Here is a 25,177-nt window from a genome sequence, read left to right on the forward strand (position 1 = left end):
TAGGAATTCTGGCTTTCGGGACGCAGATCTGTTCTGTTGAAGAGTTTGGTAGGTGGTATATTGTATGGAGCCGCTTTGGAGTACTAGGTATATTGCTTGGAACCAAGTACAATCGTGTGGATGCGAATCGCTCTGGAATTTTGTAGACATGTTGTATAAGCGTCTGTTAAAATCCATTTGTCGGCATCTGTCGGCGAAGAAGCGAGGGAAACGCGCAATTCGTGACGAGGATTTCGAATCGGCAAGTGGCTGCGTATCTATCAGTGCGTAGCTGTTAGCAAATCTGGATCCGGATGGATTTCCAAAGTATAGAGGACTTTTGTGGTTTGTCGAAACTTGCCAGTGATAATATGCGAAACTTGTCTCTCTTGCCCTCGTGATGATGCTGTCAGTAGCATGCTGGGCTGTGGAGAGGGAGATGCCGTTTTGGCGGCCAAAAAAGCGCAGTCGCCAGAAAAGGTTATTCTGATACTGTTCAACGCCTTTGTTGAAGTAATAGACGGCGGTATCGTGGCTGCAATCTGCGGTCGGAATTGAGCATCGTTGGATGGTGAGAGCACGGATAGTGGGAGCATGAAAGGGGGGTGTGCACGCTCGGAGACAGACTCCCAGTAGAACGTTTGCCTACGAATACAAAAGACAGAGCACCAGCTGCACCTAGACCGCCGCAAATTGTATCCCGGTGAATGTATAATGCTAATATCAAGATAATGCCCGTGGTGCCTCAATCTACGTACGTTTATATGCCATTTACACCTGAAAAGCCACTCCTTTTGATCTAGTGCTGTATATGACTTGGATGCATTTGCAGCTCAGATACATCAACGGTCAGTCTCTCGAGATGCCACGTCCAGTCTCTGCATCCCAGTCCCCAAACGAAGACTCTCTTCCCCAAATCGAGAACGCTCAAGGCGGACATGGCAGGCAAGCCCTCTGTAGCCTACACTGAACCGCTGCTCGGCACCTCCTGGACGATCCCCCTAGCTGCCACTGCCACTGCCTTTTAGCGAGGGCAAACGGCAGCTGTTGCTCTTTGACATTGTCCTCACCGCCCTGTCACAGCAGCTGCCACTGTACTAGTCTGCTCCTCTTAAAGAGCTTTCTCCCCCGGTTTTTTGTTTTCTTCCTCTTCTCTTCTTCATCGCCCTGCCACGGGCACCACAAACCCTCCGTCCACTCACAACATTCCCCCTTCCCTCCTCCATTCCTCCATTCATGGGCAGTCACATCTTTTGCCTTGAAGAGGAGGGGAGGGGGGGACCAAAAAAACCCCTCCATCCACTCACAACATATTCCCCCCTTCCCTCCTCCTTTCGCACACAGTCACATCTTTTGCCTTGAAGAGGAGGGGAGGGGAGGAAAATTACACGGAAAATTCAATCCAGGTACGTCTTTTCAGCTTTGCATTTGTTTCTTTTGCTTTTGCTCTTTTTCTTTTGTCGACATCTGTCCTCGCCCATCTCCCCTCCACTTCTCACCCGACAGAATACAACTGACATGTCCTTTTTCAGCTCGTCAAACTGCTTTCAACTCGTCAAACTGTCTTCAGCTCGTCAAACTGTCTTCAGCTCGTCAAACTGTCTTCAGCTCGTCAAACTGCTTTCAGCTCGTCAAACTTCTTTCATGGCATTTGTACCGCCTACATGGTGCTCATAGCCAGTGACTCGCCATTCTTTTCTTCGGTAAGTGATTCCCAAGATCGGTTCATGTTGGCTGCATGATCTGACCAGAGAGTAGCTGCCAACACCAACCTGCCTTTATCCAGCTCCAGCTCATTCAGTCCATCTCCCTGACGGCCAAAGACAACCACTTGCATCTACTGCCCTTGCTCAGCAGAACACCACATCGGGCTCTTCCTACACTGTTTATAGCTGTTCTTGAGGGATGGTGGGCAATGGAAATTGATCAGGAGCATAGTGAGACGGGCAAACTTGGTCGGGATGCTACAGAGGGTGAATAATCGGGAGGCAAACTAGAACCTCATGTCCAATCCAATACAAATTCATTTGACCACTTCAAAGATGACGCAGCGGTATAGTGACTAGATGACCGCCAAGTAGCACTGGTTTTACGAATCATCGCAAGTGACCGTTGTCCTTTTGCGCTTCCGTTTCAGCAAAGCTATACAGATCGAGACAAGCGTCTGATGAGCCCTGCAGGTCGTCGCCGCATAGCCAGGAGCTCCAAGCAAGTACAGTAGGTAGCAATTCTGGTTCCACTTCCATCTGTCAGCTCCCCTGGCTAACCGCCGCCTTTCTTGCGGATAGGATAGAGAGCGGCTAGCAAATCGAACATCGGCCGATCGGACGCTCATCTCGTACAAAGTCTACGCCTGTAGGGGCTAGGGGAGTGGAATGCTTGTCCGCGGCTTCGGTCCCTTTCTGCCGCAATAGCCGCTGTCGTGCCTGAATAGCTATGTACATCATCCCAGGGTTGCTCGCCTGCCTATACAAGTACTACAAGAAGGTCCAAGCAATATTAGATGGAAGCAATATTGGTCGAGCCACCGTGGACAGATGCGGCAATATGTATCCTGACAGAGAGCTCGTGTTGAGAGAAAACTAGAACCATCACCATAGCATCGTGCCATCACATCAACTTCAACGTGCATATGCGCTGTGCTCTGCCAGACATCACCAACAATCACAAAAGAATCACGCCTCGTCACTGCAGTCTTCAACGGAAGCACATCCCGCGCCATTTCCCAGACAGGCAACGAGACATCGATCCACAGCTGCAAGCTGCTCCGTCCCAAAAGGCTCGTCAACCTCGTTGCCTGCGATTGGGCCATCGCCGAGGCCCGCCCTTGCATACTTCATCTGCAATCTGGCAAGGTTGCCCTTTGGCGCATGGCCCCATGCCGCTGGCGATTGGCTGGGGGGATGTTCGCTCCGCAGAGCCCACCGGCTCGCGAAACTGACAGGGTTGTGGGCGCTTAATTCATTACAGAGCCAAAGGGCCCGCGGACCAACCAGCGTCGCCGGTTTCTCACATCAGCATTGTGACGCCTCAGAAAGCGCCACGGGAGGTTGATTGGCCTTGCCGGCAGCGCTGGATTCTGGATCCTTTTTCCGTCTTGGCGTGCCGGCTCCCGCAGAGGAAGAGGAGACAAGTTGGGAGGAAGAGGGCTGGTTGGTTGTGCGAGTCGTTTGCGAGTAGCTTTTGAACCGGTTCGGAGACTGGAATGTACGTTTGTGCTACCGCTCCTGGAGAGCAGCGAGTTGCGAGTTTGTATCGACAAGGTAAGCTCGGCCATTACAAATCTTACATCCGCTGTGGCTTCGGAGGTATTGACGTTGGCAGCTCTAGAAGCTTTGAATAAGCAGTGGCGTTTGATGGAAACGTGCCAACGACACGAGGCACCGGCCGAGTACGGGAAAGCCAAAATCAACTCTTGTCTCAAAGGCCAGTCTATTGATGTCGCTACGACAGCCAGCAAGCATTGTCCTCGCTCTGGCCCAAGACTTCTGCAGCTTGTACGAGCGTTCCTTCGCCTTAGCCTCGTGCAAGCATCCAACCGGCTGTCGTCGCCCGTCTCTGTGGAACAAGCACCAGAGAGTGGTCCGAGTCTAGTTCGGAATTATCGAGACTACAAGGGCCAACGACTGCAGCTACGGGATCGTCTGCCCTGATTGGGCCGGTGCGCGCCAAGCAGTGCTCGAATCACAGCGGGGAAAATCCGCACCGGCTCAAGACAGCTTCTCGATCTGATGTCCACTCAGCGGCGGCGTCTTTCTCGCCTGTCCTCCAGCTGTGGCCTAGCCCGGCCTGGTCCCCGTCCCGGGGGGTGGCGTCTATCCTTTTTCAGGGAAGGGCGAGAGGCAGTTGGGCGGCTGCGAACTGCAATGGCGGCTTTTTTCCTTCTTCTCTTTTTGTTTGTGCTGCACGGCACACACCCACTGGACCAGGGCGGGCCTGGCCTCTCTTTTCGGCCCCCAGATGACCATTTCTTAAGACTGGCGGTTGCGCACGCCTCTTTTCTTTTTCCAACTCTTTTTGTGTTTCTGTTGGTTCTCGCGGACGATGCAATCGCTGTGACCTGAGACTCTGTAGTCTATTGCGAATACGATTTGGATAGCCAGCAAGCGAGATATTCATTATTGAAGAAAAGAGACTGAGAAAGAGGAAGAGGCTGGGCCTTTTGGATATTCGCCCCACACGACATACGAGAGAGCCAGGCTGCTGCAACCGAAGAAGAATATTTCAAAGCGACGTTGGAATCATCTGTATTTTCTGATCTACGATTCCCTCTATACGAACGTTTCAAACGTCTATCCGATACCTCTGAATCGAAGCGATCCGCGAAGAAAGGCCTGAGCTTTGAGACAGCCTCGATTATCACGCCAAGCCGATCGTCTTAATTCATACGAGAGAGCTACTTGCATACACCTGCACATCTATACACATACACACAACATGCGGCTGTCACTACTTCTCGCCCTCGCCTTGACGGCTCTCGTCGAAGCCCACAGCGTCCTCGTCTATCCCGGAACGCGAGGCAACAACCTCATCACCAACGACACCTTCCCCTACGGCATGCAGTGGATGTACCCATGTAAGCAACAACAACCTGACTCCTTTTTCAAATCCCACAACTGACCCAAAACCCCAATCCAGGCGGCGGCTTAGGAACCTCCAGAAACCGCACGTACTGGCCCACCACCGGCGGCGCCGTTTCCTTCCAGCCAGGCTGGTTCCGCGGCCACCTCCAGGCCCAGCTCCAGATCAACCTCGGATACGGCACCGACGGACCCGACGGCGGCCCGCCAAACATGTCCAACATTATGCTCAAGCCGTTTATGCTCTTGGGGCCGTCGAACAACCCTTACCCGGGAACTGTGTGCCTGCCTCAGGTGCCGCTCCCTGCTGGGGCGACTGTCAAGGCGGGCGACATGGCGACGATTCAGGTTGTTGAGCTGGCTCAGCATGGCGCGGCTCTTTACTCTGTGAGTTTCAAGGCCTTCTTTTTGAATCTATCATGTTCTTTAGATCTTAAAGGCGACTCCAAACACTAACAAGTGCAAATAGTGCGTCGACATCGTCTTTGCCGAACCCGGCGACCCCCGCATCCCCATCGTCAACGAGACAAACTGCTTCAACTCGACGCAATTCGGCTTCGCCCAGATCTACACCGTCACCACAACAAACCCCGTCCTCGACGTTGTCGCCTCAACAACCTCCTCAGCTGTTTCGCTGCTTCGCAATGGCTGGGCGGGATGGCTGCCGCTGGCTATTGGGGCGATAGGCCTGACTCTATGGTAAGAGAAAGGAAGCTTAAGCGATTGGCGCAAGATGGTAGAGCGTCGCGACCTTTTCATTATTGATTTTTACGGCCTTTTTTTTTTTTTTGGGTTTGCATAATTCATAATATACCCCTGGATTCTCGCTCTGTTGACGAGGGTTGGTGCCATTTCTGCTTAATTTCTTGTCAATCTCTCGGTCTCATGGCGTGGGAACAGGACAATGGCGTTTTTGGTGTTTAAGAAAATCGGAGGAACAAGACATCTATTACTCGTGTATACATAGATAGTTATTTATACATGTTCATTACTGTTACTTTGATTGCATATGGCCTTGGCGTCATCTAAAAATATGTTTGGAACAACGCGATTTGTCCCCACGTTGCCAACTGTTGTATTTACTATGCATGCTTCAAGTTAAAACTAGATTTCATTATCGTGCTTCATGTCTATTCATGTCCTTTCTTTTGTCTTCCCTTGCCCTTGTGTGTATCCGCCTTGTGTATCGCTGCGCCTATCGCGAAATTACCTTTAAACATTCGCTCGCAACTCCCTTGATTCTTTCTTCCGAGCTCTTGGTCGCCGCGCCTTCTATCCATGCTGCATTGCCCAGGCTCTTGGCTTCGTCCTTTGATGTCGACAAGATGGTTCCAAGCGCCACCAAAGCACGGTACAGCACTTCGGAGTCTGTCTGGTCATTGAGGATTGCGCCAAGCACAGCAACCAGCCGTCGTCGCTGCTCGGGACTCAGCAGCTTCTCCTTATTCACAAGGACAGAGTAGTTGACAGCCACGGTTGTCACCGCAACCAGCACGTTTCGATTGAACTTGCCAATCGGCTCTCCGCCCTTGATCCCCAATATGCGCTCCAAGAAAGAAATAGCCTTATCTGCTTGAGATTTCGCAAGGCTTCGGCCGTCGGCGGAGCCAAACAGATTGGCAAGTGTTCGAGCGCCCATCATGGCCGCATTGTCATTGGGAGGGAAGTCATCGGGAATGGCCGATGCTGTGGCTATATCTACAAGGGTTTCGTTTTCTGGGCCTTGAAACTGTGCTGCAATAGGAAATCTAGCCACACAGCGGAGCAGATCGAGACCGGCTAGTCGATCAGCGTATGGCCACTCGGTAACAACCTTGAGAATCACGTTCAATGTTGGAAGCGAGATGGGCTTTGATGCATTCAGTGCTTCTCTGGACGAGTGCAGAACACTCTCCTCTCCAGGGTTAAGAGCCACGTCTTTGCGGCCCGACGCCACCATGGTCTTGTTGACGTTGCCAATTTTGTTCAAAATAGCTATCACCAAATGTTAAAAATCTTGTACCATTTGTTTTACAAAAAGAATTAACAAACTTACCCTCATATTTCGCTGCAGATATGCTAAGGTATTCCTTTTGAGGAAGAACCTTTGCAGCTTGCGATTCTCCTGGCCGGTAACGCGACTCGGTTCCATAAGGATCAGGCCCGGAAGAAGGCTCAGGCTGGCCAAGGGTGGCTCCTTTGGTGTTTTCGGTAATGAAATTGGCAACGCTGTCAAGGTAGGACAGAGGCAGCTCGTTGTCGTTGAGGAACTTGGTAGCTCGCTCGTAAGGGTTCTCAGAGAGGTTGTAGGGAAGCTTAAGTGCCGGCTTTCCATCCTCAATGTCGACGTCGAATACATAGTCGTAGGACTTTCCGTTGTATTCGACCTTCTTGCCTGTGCTGCCAACTGCATCCACGACGGTGCCCACGTTGATCCATTGCTGCTGAGCCATGGACCAGGTGTGCGCTGTGACGTTGCCATTGCTCTCTTTAATCATCTGCACTTGACCCTCCTTGGTCCCCGCCTTGGAAGTCAGGAACTCGGGGCCTGGCAGCTTCTCTTTGTTGATGCCACCGACCTGTTGCTGGGGAATGGCTGATGCTTTAACAGAGTCGTGGAACTCCTTGAGAGTGGCCTCATCGGCTGTGGCTTCTGGACGCCGGGTGAAGATGCGTGCTATGCCATCACTCGCTCCCGTGATGATGTCTCCAGTCTCTTGATTGACAGCAACTGTCCAGACAGATATCGCAGGGTGGGTGATGGTCTGAATGCATTCAGATCCTCTCCATATCCTGACAGTTCGGTCCTCTCCAGTGCTGACAAGTTCGCCAGAGGGCAAGCTTGCGAGGCTGTACACGAAGCTCTCGTGGCCGTGCAACTCGCTCACCTGCTGGCCGTTGAGTTTCCACAGCCGCAAGGTGCCATCGTTGCTTGCACTGGCAATGTCTGCGCCGCTGGGATGGCCCTTGGGGACCTTGCACAGAGCTCGAACAACGTCAGGGGTATATATGGTAGCCACAGGCATAGCCTCGCCGCCCGTTGACTGCCTGAGATCAAACACTCGAATGCTCTTATCCGCACATCCCGTCACGACTGTGGTCTCATCAAAGGCTACAACGCTCCAAACCGCCATGCCTTCGTGGCCTCCCAGCTGGAATTCAGTCTCCCACTTGCTCAGGTTCCACACGCGGGCCTGGCCGTCCCAGCCTCCTGAAACGAGATATGTGCCTTTGGGCGAGACGTCAAGGGTGCAGACATTGTGGGCATGTCCAATGAGGAGCCTCTCGGCATTATCAGTGGCCACCGCGTTGGGTGACTTGACTTCGATGATGGTGTCTTTGCCTCCAGAGACTACCAGGCCATCGGGGTGATCTTGATTGGGTGGGAAGAAGGCCAAGCTGTTGACGTATTCGGAGCCGCGGCTGACGAGACTGCCGTCAAAGTTTGGGGGGGGTTTCCGATGTTCGCTTCCATATTCTGACGGTGCAGTCTCGAGAGGCAGTGAGGGCAAAGTCGGGAGAAGGGAAGCTGACAGCGCGCACCTACAGGGGCGAAGAGGAGTTAGCAAGTGGAATTTTAGAAGGGCTTTGGATGGTCTGGGGGTAGAGATTGCCGTACGTCAGCCTCGTGGCCAAGGAGCTGCGCTGAAAGCTTGAACTCGGCCATGCTTTGGGGAGATTCTTTGTTTGGCGGAGCTGATGACGATGACGAATTCGCTGACGATGCCGCTGACAAGTAAGAGAAGACGAGAAAGTGTGATCAAAGCAGAAACGAGCAATGCAGAAGCAAGACCCGGTGCAGAGTGGCCTGGAATCGCTCGAGTGCAGCAAGGCTGAATTGCTTTGTCATGCGATTGGGCGCGCTTGGGACAGAGGACAGAGAGTTGGATGGATGACGATGGAAGCTCATCAACAGCCCGGAGTACGTACTCGCCGCTGGTGACTGCTGTAACCCCACTAGAAGTTGCGCCTCTGCGGGTAATTTAGCGGGCGCTCCAGTGGACACAGAGGGGATGGCGCTTTAGTCAGCAGAATACAGTGGAAGATGTGGCTTGTGCGCGAGAAGGCGTCCCGCGATTGGAGTCATTCAAGGGTGTAAGAGCGAGTAGCAGCAAGAGTAGCTTGCTCTGGATGAATTTGATTTTTTTTGAAGCTCTCAGTACACAGTAAGGGTGAGAGATGGAAATATACTCCAACTCGTAACATCGTAAAAAATAAATACAGTCAAAAACATAGACGTGGAATTGCTTAGAATCCTGTGCAATCAGACAGCCCGTATGGCGCCACATGAGCTCTATCTACCCCTCCTTTCGTGGCTGAGGTCTCCAATTTCCTTGAAACAGGGGACAGCTGGCACTCAAGGGGGGCCTGCAAAAAAATCGGGACTGGAGGGACTATCTGCACACATAAGCTTTCCACGCACACACACTCACACCGCCACTATCTGTAGTCGTCATGCTCGTATTGCTATTGTAGATGCGCATATTGATTTCGCGGTCCCTATTTTTGCTCCTGTGATCTGCTGCCAACGCTGGACAGCCACTGAAACTAAGCCGCCCCGCCCTGTCTCCATTCCCAGCTCCCAGCGTAGAAGCGTCTTGCTACTCTGAATCTCGTCTTTTTCTGACCTCTGAAGCCTTCGTGTCCAAGGGGCTTGCAACGACGCTCTCTCTCTCTTCCTCAGCCATTCCTCTCCCCCCCCCTCCTCTCCTCACCTCTTGCCCGCAATTTTCATCACCGCCTCTTCCACCGCTCGATTTCAGGCAGGCACCAGTTTTGTTGGGCTCAACCTGTGACGTATTGCGAAGCGAACGAATCCTGCTGCGAGAGCTCCTTCCCTTGCATGAAACAGACGAGGCAGATCACGAATGCGACACGACACGGCATTATTTTGATTTTCATAGACTCTGGGCCGCACGGAATAGTTCGAAAAGACTCAATCTGATTTTCTCCATCGATCGAATATCCGATTGAATATAATAGATAATACGCTGCGGCGCCCTTGACGAAGCTTGACGAATTTTCCGTCTTCGCGCCTCCTCCTTCCTCGCGAAGTTTGACCGCCAGACTATACTCGCCAAGCCCCTCCTCCTTCCCAGTTGTTCCCAGCTGTTGAGTTATAGAGTTTGGGCTGCACGCTCTTTCCCTCGCCAGCTGCCACCTTTGAGTCACTTACGGCGGTCCTTTTTATTCTCTGGCTCCCCCCCCGTCCGCCCAACTTTTTTTTCCTTTCCTCTTCACCCTCGCTTCTCTGGAAGATTTTCGTTGTCAACTCCAAGTCTTCCCATCCCTGTTCCCGAAGGAATATTTCGAAGGGTCACCTCTTTCAAATCTCAATCTCTTCCAACTCTTGTCCGTGAAGGAATTCGTCCAACTCACGCGATCTGTCCATCAACCACCGCCATGGCTGCCGACACGCCTCGTCAGTACGTGCCATTGACGTGCCACGGACACTCGCGTCCAGTTCCTCACATCAGTTTCTCTCATCTTGAGAAGGAAGAAACTTACTATTTGCTTTCGGCTTGCAAGGGTATGTACATGTCTCGTGGCGGCGTATTTTTTTTTTTTTTTTCATGTCTTCATTTGTGCTGACTTTGACCTGCAGATGGCAATCCAATGCTTCGCGACGGTGTCACCGGCGACTGGTAAGTACATGCAGACTCCATATCTCTCTTTTTGTGCTGCGCTGTCAGGGATGGGACGTCGTGCTGATTCTGTGTTACCAGGATTGGCACCTTCATGGGCCACAAGGGTGCTGTTTGGCAGGTTCGCCTGAGCCCAGATGCTTCCAATGCCGCCACCGCGTCGGCTGACTTTACTTGGTGAGTTCATGTTGTCTCTTCTTTGTCGTCTCTTCTTTGCCTGTTTCTTCTTTGCCTGTTTCCTCTTCTCCGTCATGTCGTCTCTTTTCCGTCATGTCGTCTCTTCTTTGTCATGTCGCCTCTTCTTTGCCTGTTTCCTCTTCTTTGTCATGTCGTCTCTTCTTTATCATGTCGCCTCTTCTTTGCCTGTTTCCTCTTCTCCGTCATGTCGCCTCTTCTTTGTCATGTCGTCTCTTCTCTGTCATGTCGTCTCTTCTTCGCCTTGTCCGCGGCAGCATCTTGTTTGAAATTCATGGGTACCATTTCTGACAAGGGACATGCAGCAAAATCTGGGACACTCACACCGGGGAACTCTTGTACACCATTCAGCACGAGCACATTGTTCGCGCGGTTGCGTATGCGCCTGACAATTCGGAGCTCGTGGCCACTGGCGGCATGGAAAAGAAGCTGCGTGTGTTTGACCTCTCCGAGTTCGTCTCCACCCCTGGCGAGCCAATCACTATTCCTGCCTCGGCCGGTTTTGAAATCGCCGTGGGTGCTCATCAAGGCGCCATCAAGTTCATCTGCTGGACTAATGATCCAAACGTCCTCGTGACTGCCTGTGACAAGACTCTTCGCTGGTTGGATCTTCCCACCCGCTCTGTCATTCACCAGGAGGTCTTGGATGGCGAGATCCGCTCCTGCGAGATGGTTTCCCTGGCACCCGAATGGTCTTCCGAGCATGACATTGGCGGAGGACTTCCTGTCCTCGCCGTCGCTGCTGGCAAGACTGCCTACTTCTGGGGCGGCCGACGTGCCTTTGAACATCTGAAGAGCATTGAGTTCCCCTCCACCATTGCCAGTGTTGGTCTCGATGTCCAGGGACGCAAGGTCGTCGTTGGAGAAGAGCCTGGAACCTGGGCTAGGGTCGTTAGTTATGATGATGACACTGTGATCGACGTCCACAAGGGCCACCACGGCCCCATCTGGTCAATTGCTTTCTCGCCAGATGGTCAGCTTTATGCCACGGCTTCGGAGGACGGAACGATCAAGATGTGGAAGAATTGCGAGGGCTTCTACGGTCTTTGGCGAGGTGGCAACGAGCGAGCTGTGGAGTAGAGAGCCGCAGAGCGTAACATTGCCGCGTCAACTGAAGCTGCGACAGACACAGTGCTCCCCTCCATCGAGCCAACTGACGCTGAAATGGAGAGATCTTCCATGTTCGCCGCAACAGAGGCCGCGAGATCCCGGGGCCGCCGCTGCTTCACGCCACTGAGCGCGTTGAGCCATGGTTCAGAGGATGAGTTCTTTTCGGCTGCATCACCCAACCACCCCTCGCCCGGAAACACCCATCTTCAGTTGTCTGAGGATTCTGTCCTCCAATCGTCGGAAAACTCCGCCCTGCAGTCGTCTGAGTTCTCCGGGCTTCAATCGTCGGAGAACTCCACCCTCCAGTCGTCTGAGAGGCCCGACTCTCCATTCCCTCAGCATCTGCCTCTACTCACCATGATGAACCCCCGGAAGCGACGCCGCAATTCTACAAGTGTCGTCAGAGAAACCCCCGTCTCCAGGGGTCAGTTCCTCGCCCAGGCCTTTACATTGGGCTCGTCCAACACTGCCGCCTATGTCTTTGGCTCTTGCGTTGGCCGCCTCTTCAATTTCGAGTTCCCAAACAGAACCCCCCAGACAGAATGTTCCAGTTGGCCCCGGAGTTGATGAAGCCAGACCCGACGAGGCCAATGGCCAGGAGGGCATTGTCGGCGAGCCAGTTGCCAACATTGACGGCGAGCGCGAGCCAGTTGCCAACATTGTCGGCGAGCCAATTGCCAACACTGATGGCGAGCCCATTGGCAACATTGATGGTGAGCCCGTTGACGACATTGACGGTGAGCCCTTTGAAGATTCGTCCACGGACGATGAGTGAACAAATATTGCTTCGAGTTACAAATTTTGGACGGATACGGCAACATCAACAAAAGGAATGGCAAACTGGGAGATTCATTTGAGCTGCAACTAATTTGTGTTCGCGATTTGAAGCCAAATGAAGGAGATACGTGCGAGAAATTTTGAAAAGGAAATGGTGACAAAAAAATTTGAAAAGGACAGATGCAAAAAAAAACGTGAAAAGGACATAGATACAAAAAAAACGTGAAAAGGACATAGATACAAAAAAAACTTGAAAAGCAGATAGATACAAAAAAAAATAGAAAACAATTTTGGGTTTTTGGTACTTTGTTGGCATCTGCATCGTGATGTATTGTGTTTCATTATTCTCTTTCGCCATGGACGACTACAAACGTCTCGTGAAGTTGATTGCCACAGATGTCGAATGCAAGATAGACCCAATCCGAAAGGGCTAGCTTTTCTTCAAGAAAAAAAAATATGGCGTTGCATATCCAATTGACTCCCTCTCTTTTGTTATATTTCTTTGGACTGAAGCAGTTCCCTGCAATCTCTTTCTTCCATTTCCCTGGTTTCTCGAGCCGCCTACCCTATTTCACGTACTATTTCGACCGGAATTTTGGTGTAGCGACCCCAGCAGCCGAAAAGGTACGTACCTTGTCCTCCGCAAATCGCCCTGGCGGCTCGGAACAATATTGTTGCAGCGCTATTCGCGATTCTGCCCCTCCCCCTCCATTTGATAACCAAAAGTTGAGTCACCTTTTTGAGCCTTTCGAGAGCGACCCCGATATCGAAGCCAAAGCCGCCCGGAACAAAAAGAGAGAAGCGGCTGCGCCAAAACAAAAGACACGTCTCCAGCGCCTTCAAAAAGTCACATCATGGCTCCCGTATCCGCTGATCCCACGGGCGATATCGCCCTGGCGATTCTCCAGGCGCTGGCCAACACCGACCAGCTTCTCTCGACCGAGGCGTTCCCCAACGTGCCTTTTGACACCGCAAAGGCCGCTCTGGACCGCCTCTCTTCGCGGTCCATGGTTGTCTATGAGCAGATTGAGAGGCAGGAGGCGATTCTGGAGGCCGAGGCCGAGGAGATTGTCCAGCACGGAAGCCACGAGGCTCGCGTTTTCGAGGCGGTGCACAAGGCTCTGGGGGGCCTCTCGATTTCCGATTTGGAGACTGCGATTGGCAACAAGAATGTGACAAAGGTTGGCCAGGGCAAGGCCTTTAGGGAGAAGTGGATTAAGAAGGAGGACAACAAGCTTGTTGCGCTGGTTAGTTGGGTATTGAGCATCGAGGAAGAGAAAAATGGTTCTGACTTGTCCTGCTTAGGTCGACACAATCGAGGACGTAACGAGAGCTCAGCTCCAGTTCATCAAGGAGACGAAATCACACGATGCCAAAATCATTGCCGACCTGAAGAAGCGAAAGCTGCTCAACACCCAAAAGGTCATTTCCTTCAAGGTGTCCAAGGGACCCAAGTTTGCGCTGGAGATTGTCAAGGAAGAGACTGATTTGACGGCCGACATGCTGGCGTCTGGATCGTGGAAGGCGGCAAATTTCAGTCAGTGCTACTGCCTAACGAGAGGGTTACTTTTTCGATTTTGCAAGCTTTGCTAACGGTGGGAAATTTGATTTTAGAGCCGTACAACTTCAAGGCTTTGGGCGCGAATCAGGTCTCTGGAGCTCTTCACCCGCTCAACAAGATGCGACACGAATTCCGGTTAGTTCACTCGCTTTTCAATGGCAGCCCTAAGAAAATTGGATGTGGAGTTGGGTGCTAATATGATATTCTGGGTAGACAAATCTTCTTCGAGACTGGCTTCACTGAGATGCCTACCAACCAGTACATCGAGACTGGCTTCTGGGTATGTATCAATCTGCGAATTCCAGTCTATGGATACGGTCGCCTTGATCATTGGCGGTATTGATATGGTTTGCGAATGCTAACACTGTACTATAGAACTTTGATGCCCTCTTCGTTCCTCAGGTAAGCGCATTACAACGAAATTTCCTACTTCATCTCCTATTTTTCGAGGTCTCTAACTCTTAACCAGCAACATCCTGCTCGTGATTTGCAAGACACCTTCTACATCTCCGACCCCCTGACCGCTGGCCGGCCTGGTCCCGTCTCTGCAGATGACAGACAAAACTACGATGAGTACTTTGAGAACGTTAAGCAGGTGCACGAGAACGGAAAATACGGCTCAATTGGCTACCGATACCCCTGGGCAGAGAAGGAGTCATTAAGGTATGGATTCGTGGAGATTAAGCTGTAAATGATCTATTTCAGTCTAACAAGTCTTAGACTCGTCCTCCGCACCCACACAACCTCTGTCTCTGCTGCTATGCTGCATAAGCTGGCAGCAAAGAAGGGCCCCGATGGACGCGTTCCTCCTGCTCGCTACTTCTCCATCGACCGAGTTTTCAGGTAATTGCAGATGTGTTCAGCTATAGATGGCAAGGCCGGAAGCTTACTATATCCTAGAAATGAGGCTGTCGATGCGACACATCTTTGCGAGTTCCACCAGGTCGAGGGTAAGCTTTCTAGATACTTCCCAGTGTACAAGTTGGAGACTAATGGCAATCATAGGTGTTATTGCCGATTACGGCTTGACCCTCGGTGGTCTGATGGAATTCTTCGAGACCTTCTTCCACAAGATGGGATTGACTGAGTGAGTATACATCTATTGCCTTACAAATCTTCGTACAAGTACCTATGCTAACAAACCTTGCAGTCTCAAATTCAAGCCAGCGTAAGAAACATATTATTCTTGCAGCATATTGCTCCCTATTAACACAAGATATAGATACAACCCCTACACAGAGCCTAGTATGGAACTCTTCAGCTACCACAAGGGCTTGAAAAAGCTTGTAGAGGTAAGAACCGCAAAACATTGTCATATAAGACATACCGGAAATGCTAACTGAACACTTTAAAAGATTGGTAACAGTGGCATGTTCCGACCGGAGATGTTGGAGGCCATGGGACTGCCCAAGGACCTGAGAGTGTATGGATTCGGCCTCAGCTTGGAGAGACCGACCATGATCAAATACGCCATCCAGAACATCCGTGAGCTGCTTGGCCACCAAGTAGACCTGAACTTCATCGAGAGAAACGCTGCCGTGCGACTGGACAAGGACTAGATGGGTGGCGCATAGAGAAGGAAGTCGAATTGCATATAATGAAGGGATGATCTTTTTATGACGAGAGAAGAAGAAGAAGGGGAATTAAAAGTTTAAGATGGAACGAACCGCATTGCCGTAAACGAGGCGGTTGGCGTTGGTGCCCTGACGCCACGGGAGGATGGCAGATCAGATGGCAAAAACGTGCAACAATACAGTTGGTTGCAGAACCTCATAGCCAAATCTATAGCATCTCAACAGAACCCGAATTGCCAGGGAATACAAGATGAAGAACTAAAGACTGTTTCTTGCTAGTAGACATGTTCCATGTGCGTTTTATTTAGCCGATATTTGATACTATGGAACATAGCAGTTGACGTCAAATTTGTGAAGATAGTCACCAAGCAGATTGCGTGTATTGGTTCGAGAATTGGCTGGGAATGTTCCTTCAAGGGCAGGAATTGGAAGATTTGGAGCGGTGAAAAAAATACTATTCCTTGCTAGTAAATATACTTGAGATGTGTTTTATTTGACTGATAATTGATACTATAAACCCCCATCGGAATATACTAATGCTTAGGGGAAACATTGTTTCGCAAAACGGGAGTATTTTGTTTTTCTGCTTCTGTTACAATCTGGGTATTTGTTACACTCTGTCGACCAAATTCAGTATGCCATGGACTTTTCTCTAAATTACTCCCAGAACACCCAAACGCAATGCAAAATCCCTTTATAAATGCCGAACTTTGGATATTCCTTCGAATATCATCTTGGCCACCTCCTTTGGCCCCAAATCACCGATATCCACCTCCAGCTCGTTCGCCTTCCCCAAAGCCCGGATAGCCTCTGCATTCCACATCGACTCGAATACCGTGAACTCGTGGGCATTGGTGATTGGGACGCTTCGCCCAAGCCTGTTGTAGCTATCCAGTCTTGGCGAGTGGCAGCGGAGGATGACGTGGATGAATGGCTGTCCCAAGCTGTCGGCGGCATTCTCGTACTCTCGGACAGGCAGATCGCTGTCGAGTGCCCTCGGCGTGCCGCGGAAGTCGGCAAAGATCCACGAATGGTGCTTTGCCTGGTGGACGTCACTGACTGCGTCGGCCAAGATACGGCGCATTTCCATTTGCGCCTGCTCCTGAGTCCATAGGAAACGCCAGCCTCTGCGGACGTTTTGGCCCATTTTGAGGACCTCTGAGCCTTTTATGAGAGTGCTCAGTTCTTTGCAGATTTCCACGTTGTGGAAGCCTGGGCATCCATGGACGTAGACGCAGAAGGGTGCAACGGCGGGCATTGTGGGCAACGGTTGGTGTCTTGCTGCTGGACGACGAGGTTGTCAAGGTACTTGTGTATGATGGATGTAGAGGCTGCAGCAGTGGCAGGAGAAGAAGGTTATAAATGCTTGGAAAGGCCGTTGACGAGGTGCTATTCCTTCCCGCAGCAATGAGACGCGGATGTGGTGCAATGATGTGGTGCAGCGATATGGCGTTGATTTGGTGCAGGGGGGGATACTGCAGCAATATATCAGCCAGGGACTGAACAGATGCTTAGGAGAGTCTTTGAATGCTTGTTCAAGATAGTAAGAATAAATGGGATTCTTTGAATGAAAGCTGGAGAATGCCCTGCTCTTTTATAGACACAGGTACGTATCTACTTTTTATGCCACCCAAAAAAAAGAAGAAAAAAAAGCTTTTTCTGTGTTGTTGTACCGTAGTACACTATGGAGTTGTCTTTTGGACTTTCGTTACACAAAATAGACTTTAAAGGTACCAACTTTGTCTGATCTTTCTCTCTCTTGTACCTGTCATCAATGCTGAGCGGATGATCATAAATGGCATCGAGACGTCCCAAGGAGCTCCGTGCCATTCGCGAAAGCTGAGAGAAGTTAAATCCATGCTCTTCAAAGAAAAATAAGGGGCAAAAGGGTGAAAAGCAGCGAAAGAAAGACAAAGAAGGAAGAGAATGAAATCAAACACACATCGTATAAGGCTATCAGAGTAATGTATCTAGCTACTCAGCGATCTGGTATCGTGAGCTGGGTCGCGACTCCATGAGAACTATCGTGAACGCCGAGATTTAGATGGAAGCGCCTCCCAGAGAAGGGAGAAGGTGGAGGTTTTGTAGTAGATGAAAAATTTTCACAAGACAATGTAACTATAGGATACTTTGAAAGGTATGTCGATTATCGACTCTTGAAAGTAAATGCTTGTCGCAGTACATGAAGAATTTCTGCTTTCTTCAAGCCCTCCCCTTTTTTTTAAAGTTGACTTTCTGGTCGCGTGCAAGAGGACGCATTTACATCTTTTGCAATTTTTTTCAATCGGATATATTTAGAATGAGAAAAAAATTTCATTATTCGCAATGATTGATCAAGATTAGATACATATTTTTCCTATTCGCTTCGATACATCCTAGAACTACAATCGCACGCGTCTTGGAGGCTGCATGTACCATGATAGACATGCAACAAGATTCAATTGAGACATGCGTCTTTCGGGAAAAAAAATGAAAGAATCAAACTATTGAGACTTTTTGTTTGAAAAAAATGTAATTTTTTTTATTTGTGTGTATATTTCTTTGTGCAATAGGTTCAAGCGGAGGGAGCGATTTCGCTGCCTTGAAACACGCAATCTGCGGTCGTCAAATCTGGCTACCTATGGAGATGACTTGACGTACACAGCCGATCACCGGAATAGAAGGAGGCAAAAGCACATGAGCACACAAAGTTTATAGCCGGAAGCGATAGTAATGCATATGAAATTCGCGTTCAGTAACTCAACTACTAGCCTCTTTGTACAGCTGAATAAACGAGGCGACTTTTTGCGGTGGATACGTGGTGACAAAGTTGGCGTTTATCAGGAAAAAAAAGACTAAAAAAACTTTAGAATTTTGAAGAAAATCAAGTTCTTGAAATGAATAGATCTAATGAATAATGATACCTAGGTAAGCTACGTGGCTTTCTCTGTGGATAATTTGCTATCATGTCGAAAAGCTTTGTGAGACGCTGGGGGTTACTATCCAATTCAAATTCGAAAATTTAAGTTTTCGTAGCCCTATCGTTCGAAGCCCTATTGTTCGAAGTCCTGTCACCAGGCTCAGGCTTCGAGTGAAGACTACAATACATCGAGTTGCGACAGTCCAACGTAGCCATCCTCGGAGTGAAGCAAGAAAGCCGACACTTGATTCTACGGCAAATCTTCCAATCAGGGCCAAGGGGAAAGGCTTTACGCTGGGAATATCACCTTTGGGAGGAGAATCAAGAGTGAGCGCAACTGCAAACGAGGTTCGCGGAAAATATCAAGAAGACGGATCCAGTGTTGGAGGATGTGTTTATGGCATAGGTGCACACTCTCGGGTGAGAAAGGTGAGACGTTGACCGAATATCGAGAAGGGATGAGAAGTTGCACTACCAACTGATACTAGGGCGACAAATGTGCGCTGTTGGATCAAGTGAGATGATGCATATTTTTTGACTGACAATAAATCATTGTGAACTGACGGCTACAGTACTTGGCCATCACTGTCATTATGATCACGGCTGAGATCTTGAGTAGCAGCCGAATTCTTACCAGAGAGTGTAGAGTACCATTTTTAGAGCGTAAAATGTTGAATCCGCAGCAAGAAATCCGAGCCAGGTGCTGCAGTCAAAGGTGAGCGGCATGTGAGATGAGGCTAGAGCTGTAGCTGGGCGCCTTTCAATATAGACAATGAATCTTTTCATGAGCCTCATCCAAGCTTGGAATATGGCCTGCAGGCAAGATTGCTTTGGTGTGCTTATAATTGTACCATGTTATTGTATTTGGTGTCCATATTGTTGCGATGAAAGAAACATGAAGATGTTCTATTGTGCGCGAAAATACTGCCTCACTCGCCTTCCTTGTTTTGAAGCACTTCTTTATCATGCACGTCATCTCAGATGAAATCAATCGCACTATTCTTACTATTGTATTATATACATACGGTAAAAAATTGACGTTGGGGAAATTAATGACACTTTGGTATGGTAGAGAACTTGTATTTTCTGATTTACCCTCCGTCGATACAGCATGAAATGAAGCATCCTCCTGTTGCCATGTGGTATAGTTTCTTCTGGTATTTTCTACGATTTCTTGACGCGATGGAAAAATATTACTGCAGTATCCGAGTTTCTTCCCAATTCTATTTCAAATCCAGATAATCAAGTGCTGAATACCATGACATCTCCTTAAATTGTTGTCCCATTTATAGTCGCATCTCGCCGTTGGATCTGTATCTACGCAATTCTCTGCATTTTGCTCACCGCAGCATGTCGCCATGCCCCTCGTGAATCCTCATGCGGCTTTATAAATCATTCAAAAATGGATATTCTGTACATCATTTTGGCCCAAGCAGAGCATTTTGGTCTACGTAGAATCCCTGTCTGCAAGATTGCAGTCAATCACCCAGGTTTCTAGCCCTTTACCTGCATTCCAGTGGATCTAGCAGCCTAAATCAGTTTCTATAGTACGCTATCAGCGCATAGAACACGCTTCAGTGCTCTGATATAGTGGGCTACGCCCTGTGTTCAAGGTGCTCCTCCCCGCTGTCTGTTCTCTACAGCGCTTACCAAAAGTCTCCTGTGGCGTAACTGTAAAGTGCTGCCCTGGTTACGGGTGCATAATAGAATTAGTCTCTGTAGGCAGCCACTTTTGTTTTCCTTTCATCCTTTCTTCTTCATCCGACATTCAGCTGGAAGCAGAGCAAGTCGGTGACCTGGCCGGGTTGAGTCTTTCGGTAAGCCATTTTCTCTTGGGAGAATTCATGCATTTGGTGATTTCTTTGTACATGTGTTAAAGCCTCGTAGGTGTCATGAGGTGGAAGAGCCGCCTGTGATGCCGGAAGATTCACCCGGCCAGAGTCATCGCCAGAGTCGGGCCGTTGCTCGGTAAGTCATTGGCAAATAATATCCATTTGGTCATTTCTTTGAACGTGTACTGAATCCTCGATAGGCGTCATGAGGTGGAATAGCTGCCTGTGACGCTGGGCCTCCGACCCTGCTGTGAAGCCATCGATGGCGGTGGAAACGACAATTGGGTCCAGAAATTCTGGATCTGGGTCTTTATTATCTGGTTCTCTGTGAACGTCCTCCTTATCCTCATCCTGTGGCCATTCAGAGATTGGTCCGATTTCCTCTAGTTCATTTGCGCAATCCACTTCGCAATGAACTCTTGATCTTTTGTCTATTTTTACACAAACTGCCCCAATTTGCTCATCATCTGCTGGACATCCGGGAATTCTGGGATCAAATCTGCCTATTGGGATTTATCGAAACACTTCTACAAATTTCCTCTGGGTTATCCAGCTCTCCATCTATAGCATGGGCTACTTCTGCTGCTTCGTCGGGCTTCGGCCGTGCCCCGCCAGCAAATGGATGCGACTGCTACAACCGAGACTGCGCGATCAGAGTCCTCTGCTGAAGCGACAGAGAAGGTGAGTGATCTCTTGCAAATCATCTGTACGCACCCATAGATCTAACTTTGATCATATCTAGTCGACGCGGATCCAGTTACTCGATCTCCTCCAACAAGCACCGGCGTCCGTTCTTCAGGCTACCACCATCGTGTACGAAGACTACGGCCTGCCAATAAATTTTTCTTTGTTCATTTGTGTCAATTATTGCGAGGATTTTGGCATAGTGTTGATCCATTTGGTATCCTTTTTCCAATTTCTTTCTGAATTCTTCATTCCCATTGAAGTTGTTGTATACCATACGTCTTCTTTCTATACGTCATCTAATTCGTTATCTGTTTCCCGAATGTCTTGTTTGTCTGTTGTAGAAAGTCTGGACAATGCGTCTGGGACTATATTTGTTTTGCCGGGAATGTGATGAGTATCCAATTTAAATTGGCTTGGATGTATTGAAGCTGCCATCAGTCGTTGATTCGCTTTTACTATGTCAGATGTAGACATTGTCGTATGATCTACTATACCCTTTATTGCTGGCTGCGTGATCCGTGAGGATTTTTACCGGTGTGGTGCAAGATTGGATCATTGTTCTGAGTTTACGGCTTGCCCACACAAGGCATGCCATTTCCAGCTCCGTTGGTTTATATCTCTCTTCTGCCTTAGACAATAATCGACTTAGGAACATGACCGGTTGTACTCTCTGTATAGGAATGTTTGGAGGTTCCCATTCATCACCTTCCAGATGAAATACAAAGAGTCCCATACCTCTTTCGCTTGCATCCAGTTTGAAATATGTCGGTCTGGGTGGATCGTGATGGTGAAGGGGGTGACCTCGTTACAGAAATCCCATTCCCCTGCGACCTTGTCCATAAGGGTGTGGACCATCATGTGAATATCATGCCATACGCCGCTTCTTTCATTCTAGGAAATGGTCAATGTTTACCTACCTGCCTCTTGTCCTAGCCCTCCAGCTGCGCAACCCAAGAGATTGACCTGATGAAGGCCATCATCGTCTCTCCCAATCATTCACTTTTCTTGCTACCTTCATCACCCTCTTCTACTACGGCGCACTGATCTCTTCGAACTTGGCCCGACACAAAGACTTGACGCTTGTGAACCTGATATAAAGACATACAAAAATAGACCGTCGATGATTGGTCTCAGTCGATCGATATATCTGATCTATCTGAATACCAGCCCCATGTGGCTAGCTTTGGATCAATGACTTCTTCTCTCTTTGTTCTTTGTTCGTAAAAAGATTCTCATGTAACGGTATAATGTTTGTTGGGGCAAGGTTCAAGGTTTCTGTCAACATAATGTTTTCGCCGATGTTATATAGCTTGGACGATGCTTTAGTAGTGTCGAGATGGATGGAGCTGTGTTTTGAATAGAGCGGATATGAGCCTAGGTAACGATGGAGAATAAAAATGTACAAGTTCGATAGTGGTGCCTCGTTGGCTGGATCCCTTGTGCGCGTATGGCCTGGTGAGAAGATGAGCAAGGAGCTGCAAAGCTGCCCGTACTCCGATTTGAAAGAAGATTTGCCAATACAACGCCTGCAGAATTGGTGAACAATAAATGGTCAAGGCGACAAGTATTCAAGAGATGTATGCTTTCTTTGTTCAAGCTCCCATCGCAGTCTCCCCTCCTTTGGCGGCATCAGTTACTTCAGTCGTCTCGCTTTTTCGCGCCTCTTCTAACCGATAGCTTGCAAAAGATGCCCTTCCATCACACCGGAGCCTAGGCAAGGCATAATTAAAGCACAAAAGTGCCGATCTTTTCTTCCATCGCCAACTCGCTCCCGGAACCTGCCTTCTGAAGAGCTCCCTAGCCTAGGCGAGGCGCATACATCTTCAAGCGCAGAATAACAACACAGGGCGGAACTACAAGAGAATAAAGAGAAGAAGGATGCCAAAGGAAGGAAAAAAAGAGGGAAAAGGCAAAAAGATGTGCCATTACGAGGAGTCGAACCTCGGTCTTCAGTGGTTTGCAGGAATTCCACAAACTGATGTCTTAACCGTTGGACCATAATAGCGAGCACTGATGAGAACATGGCCGCTCTACACAAAATTACAAAGACAGACGAGACGCTGCTGCAAATCGAGATGGGCGACGACAATGCTTTTGTTCAAGCCAACCTGGCGCAGACGACTACAAGACGGAAGGATTGAGAAAGACGCGATTCAATGGGGCTCTTTGGTACAGTATAGGGATCTACCCACGTTCAATAATTATGACTCAGATGATCCAAACAATTGCCAAATCACCAGCAAGAGCCGATCGAAGTCAGTTCGAACAACGGAGAGCGAGGAAATACCTACAGAACAGAGCAGCCGCGATGGAACGCAATGGAGTTGATCGTCAAAACCTGAGCCATCTATACCTAACCGACGAAGAAATTCCTGCCAGCACCAATGCCCCGTCAATGGCAGACGATCATGTTCCTTCTACAGCATTCAACGACAGTCAGGCATTCCAGGCACATGGCGTCGTTGAATCTACCATCAGCGTCCAGGCAGATCAAAGGGCTTCGCAATCTACCGATCAGTATTGCTGTCCGATCCTAGCTGGAGAAAGCTTACACGAATCTCGGATATCTCTGCGGTATGAAGAACTGGTTCATTTGTTAAGAGAAATGGAGGCCTCTGCGGGCTCAAGAATCAGCACTCCAATCCCTTGCTACAAGCAGAGACTACCGTACGAGAACGAGAACATATCAAAGAGCGAATTAATCTTCTGGCGAACCACGATCTCATCTCGGAAGGGAAGAGACTGTCACGATAGCTAATGGCTATGTATGAATAAGGAGGTGTGTTCTTCTCTCGTTCTATCCATACGAAGCTATTCTGACTTTAATGGTAGGCTCTCTCCATGCCACCGACCGATTAGCCCAGAAACTCTTTCAGTTCAGCAGCCGCCCAAGCCACAAATTCGTCAAGCTGACACAACAGCGAAGCCAAGGCTCCAGCTAAAAGCCTCGACAAAATGCGGTTTGTGCAGGTGCTGGTAGTCACAGACATTTGCCTCCATTACCCGTCACTTCTGAATCAAGCAAGTCTGAGCCTACGTCTTATCTTATGTATGTGCGCGTCCTTGCTCAAACAAATCCACTAGAGCGGGCCAGCACCCTCGAGGACAGCATTCCAGCTCTCGCAATAACATCTTCTCTCTTTCTATGGCATCCTATATGGGTAGGTCGTATCAGCCCCCTTTCCCAAGAGTTGTAATTGCATATTATCTTACCCTCTATCATTACACTAACCACAGCCTTCTCATTGTGTAGATACGAAGCTGGGACCATCGGGGAAGTCATGGGCGGCCCTCAATACGACCCAGGAGGACAGGTGAGCATAGCACACGCCAAGCATAACTCTAGCACAGAAAGATACAATCGCGATAACATGATGAAGAATCTTCTGGAAGATAGCGAATATCTGCAAGGCCATACTGGAAGAACTTCTTCGACATACACTTCCGCTACTTCAAAACCAATCTCAACATTACTATCTGCATCTTGCCCACCAGCACCTTCTTCGGCCCTCCCCTGTTCTCGGATTCGTTTGGCTGTCGTTTCTTCTGAGAGAACTACGAGCATTGCTCTACGTTCAACGTGGGCGCCATTCCTAAACAAGTGTTACAGTTCCGATCACCTGAGAAGACGAAGAATATATCGGGACAAGCGCGGGGCATACGATGAGCCCATGTTTCTTGTCCGAGATCCTCGTCAGGGTAGGAGACCAACTGAGGAGCAAAACTGTTTGGGATTCATGTGTTGAGCTAGGATATAGGAGCCATTATATTTATTTGGTACGAATGGAGCTCTTTCTTCTGGGGACTAGGCAAACACCCCCCCCAGCAAACAAGGTCAGCTGCGCGTGATCCGGGAATATCGAGTCCAATTCAACTCGAATCTGGGCCAACAGAGTGAAGAAATTCGTGGAGGTTGGAAGAGGTGGGAGCATGTTCGAGATCTTTTCACGCGGGCTTGGAAGGTGGTGAGAGCATACATAGGGACCGCAAAATGGAAACACACAAAGAAATTGTAATTAAACACTGATCTACCAATTAAGCACATATTTTAGTGCTGTTAAATGCATATAGTGGAAAATTAGTTGTTGATTATTCATGCTCTCCCGACCTTTCCTCATAAGGGGTTCATCACGAAATCATCGATTTCACGTTTGACACAGACCCGAGGTGTTCTACAAGCAACTAATGCATTCTCCCTTCATCTTCCATAGCCTCTTTACCCTGAGTCCTTCCAACGTAGCCGAGGCGGCATTCCCTGCAGAAAAAGACTCAAGAGGTATATTATTGATTGGAGAGGTAGAATTGGCAAATGGAAGTTCAGAAGACCAGTATTGGTACAGAGGTGAGAGCTAGTCAGCA

The 25,177-nt window shown here is 49.2% G+C and overlaps 11 protein-coding genes and 1 non-coding gene across 12 annotated transcripts; 8 read left to right on the forward strand and 4 right to left on the reverse strand.

The window, feature by feature from the left end:
- Nucleotides 1-396: 396 nt before the first annotated feature.
- On the forward strand, nt 397-1,663 carry TrAtP1_002295 (uncharacterized protein; the record flags this gene model as incomplete). The annotated part of the gene is made up of 2 exons (XM_066111405.1): nt 397-526; nt 1,512-1,663. The coding sequence occupies 2 exons, from the start codon at nt 397-399 to the stop codon at nt 1,661-1,663; spliced, it is 282 nt and encodes a 93-aa protein (XP_065967479.1).
- Nucleotides 1,664-3,184: 1,521 nt separating this feature from the next.
- TrAtP1_002296 (uncharacterized protein) lies at nt 3,185-3,632 on the forward strand (the record flags this gene model as incomplete). The annotated part of the gene is made up of 2 exons (XM_066111406.1): nt 3,185-3,242; nt 3,304-3,632. 2 exons carry the CDS (start codon nt 3,185-3,187, stop codon nt 3,630-3,632), a joined length of 387 nt encoding a protein of 128 aa, XP_065967480.1.
- A 784-nt stretch (nt 3,633-4,416) lies between these two features.
- On the forward strand, nt 4,417-5,262 carry TrAtP1_002297 (uncharacterized protein; the record flags this gene model as incomplete). Its single annotated transcript, XM_014085477.2, has 3 exons — nt 4,417-4,555; nt 4,618-4,946; nt 5,029-5,262. 3 exons carry the CDS (start codon nt 4,417-4,419, stop codon nt 5,260-5,262), a joined length of 702 nt encoding a protein of 233 aa, XP_013940952.2.
- Nucleotides 5,263-5,754: 492 nt separating this feature from the next.
- TrAtP1_002298 (uncharacterized protein) lies at nt 5,755-7,672 on the reverse strand (the record flags this gene model as incomplete). Its single annotated transcript, XM_014085476.2, has 2 exons — nt 5,755-6,533; nt 6,595-7,672. 2 exons carry the CDS (start codon nt 7,670-7,672, stop codon nt 5,755-5,757), a joined length of 1,857 nt encoding a protein of 618 aa, XP_013940951.2.
- Nucleotides 7,673-7,976: 304 nt separating this feature from the next.
- TrAtP1_002299 (uncharacterized protein) lies at nt 7,977-8,205 on the reverse strand (the record flags this gene model as incomplete). The annotated part of the gene is made up of 2 exons (XM_066111407.1): nt 7,977-8,081; nt 8,158-8,205. 2 exons carry the CDS (start codon nt 8,203-8,205, stop codon nt 7,977-7,979), a joined length of 153 nt encoding a protein of 50 aa, XP_065967481.1.
- Nucleotides 8,206-9,941: 1,736 nt separating this feature from the next.
- On the forward strand, nt 9,942-11,458 carry TrAtP1_002300 (uncharacterized protein; the record flags this gene model as incomplete). The annotated part of the gene is made up of 4 exons (XM_014085036.3): nt 9,942-10,068; nt 10,144-10,183; nt 10,265-10,360; nt 10,684-11,458. 4 exons carry the CDS (start codon nt 9,942-9,944, stop codon nt 11,456-11,458), a joined length of 1,038 nt encoding a protein of 345 aa, XP_013940511.2.
- A 505-nt stretch (nt 11,459-11,963) lies between these two features.
- Nucleotides 11,964-12,263, forward strand: TrAtP1_002301 (uncharacterized protein; the record flags this gene model as incomplete). The annotated part of the gene is made up of 1 exon (XM_066111408.1): nt 11,964-12,263. The coding sequence occupies one exon, from the start codon at nt 11,964-11,966 to the stop codon at nt 12,261-12,263; it is 300 nt and encodes a 99-aa protein (XP_065967482.1).
- Nucleotides 12,264-13,119: 856 nt separating this feature from the next.
- Nucleotides 13,120-15,385, forward strand: TrAtP1_002302 (uncharacterized protein; the record flags this gene model as incomplete). Its single annotated transcript, XM_014085474.2, has 12 exons — nt 13,120-13,512; nt 13,571-13,802; nt 13,880-13,961; nt 14,040-14,106; nt 14,202-14,228; nt 14,296-14,489; nt 14,547-14,669; nt 14,727-14,776; nt 14,832-14,913; nt 14,977-14,994; nt 15,049-15,118; nt 15,182-15,385. 12 exons carry the CDS (start codon nt 13,120-13,122, stop codon nt 15,383-15,385), a joined length of 1,542 nt encoding a protein of 513 aa, XP_013940949.2.
- A 709-nt stretch (nt 15,386-16,094) lies between these two features.
- Nucleotides 16,095-16,658, reverse strand: TrAtP1_002303 (uncharacterized protein; the record flags this gene model as incomplete). The annotated part of the gene is made up of 1 exon (XM_014085473.2): nt 16,095-16,658. One exon carries the CDS (start codon nt 16,656-16,658, stop codon nt 16,095-16,097), a length of 564 nt encoding a protein of 187 aa, XP_013940948.2.
- A 6,080-nt stretch (nt 16,659-22,738) lies between these two features.
- Nucleotides 22,739-22,823, reverse strand: TrAtP1_002304. Its single transcript has one exon. It is a non-coding gene; the product is annotated as a tRNA-His (tRNA).
- Nucleotides 22,824-23,126: 303 nt separating this feature from the next.
- TrAtP1_002305 (uncharacterized protein) lies at nt 23,127-23,952 on the forward strand (the record flags this gene model as incomplete). Its single annotated transcript, XM_066111409.1, has 2 exons — nt 23,127-23,597; nt 23,651-23,952. One exon carries the CDS (start codon nt 23,127-23,129, stop codon nt 23,574-23,576), a length of 450 nt encoding a protein of 149 aa, XP_065967483.1. The 3' UTR covers nt 23,577-23,597; nt 23,651-23,952.
- A 147-nt stretch (nt 23,953-24,099) lies between these two features.
- On the forward strand, nt 24,100-24,368 carry TrAtP1_002306 (uncharacterized protein; the record flags this gene model as incomplete). The annotated part of the gene is made up of 2 exons (XM_066111410.1): nt 24,100-24,132; nt 24,216-24,368. 2 exons carry the CDS (start codon nt 24,100-24,102, stop codon nt 24,366-24,368), a joined length of 186 nt encoding a protein of 61 aa, XP_065967484.1.
- Between the last annotated feature and the right edge of the window lie 809 nt (nt 24,369-25,177).

This window comes from Trichoderma atroviride, chromosome 1 (assembly GCF_020647795.1).
Source record: "Trichoderma atroviride chromosome 1, complete sequence".
In the NCBI taxonomy this organism is placed as follows: domain Eukaryota; kingdom Fungi; phylum Ascomycota; class Sordariomycetes; order Hypocreales; family Hypocreaceae; genus Trichoderma; species Trichoderma atroviride.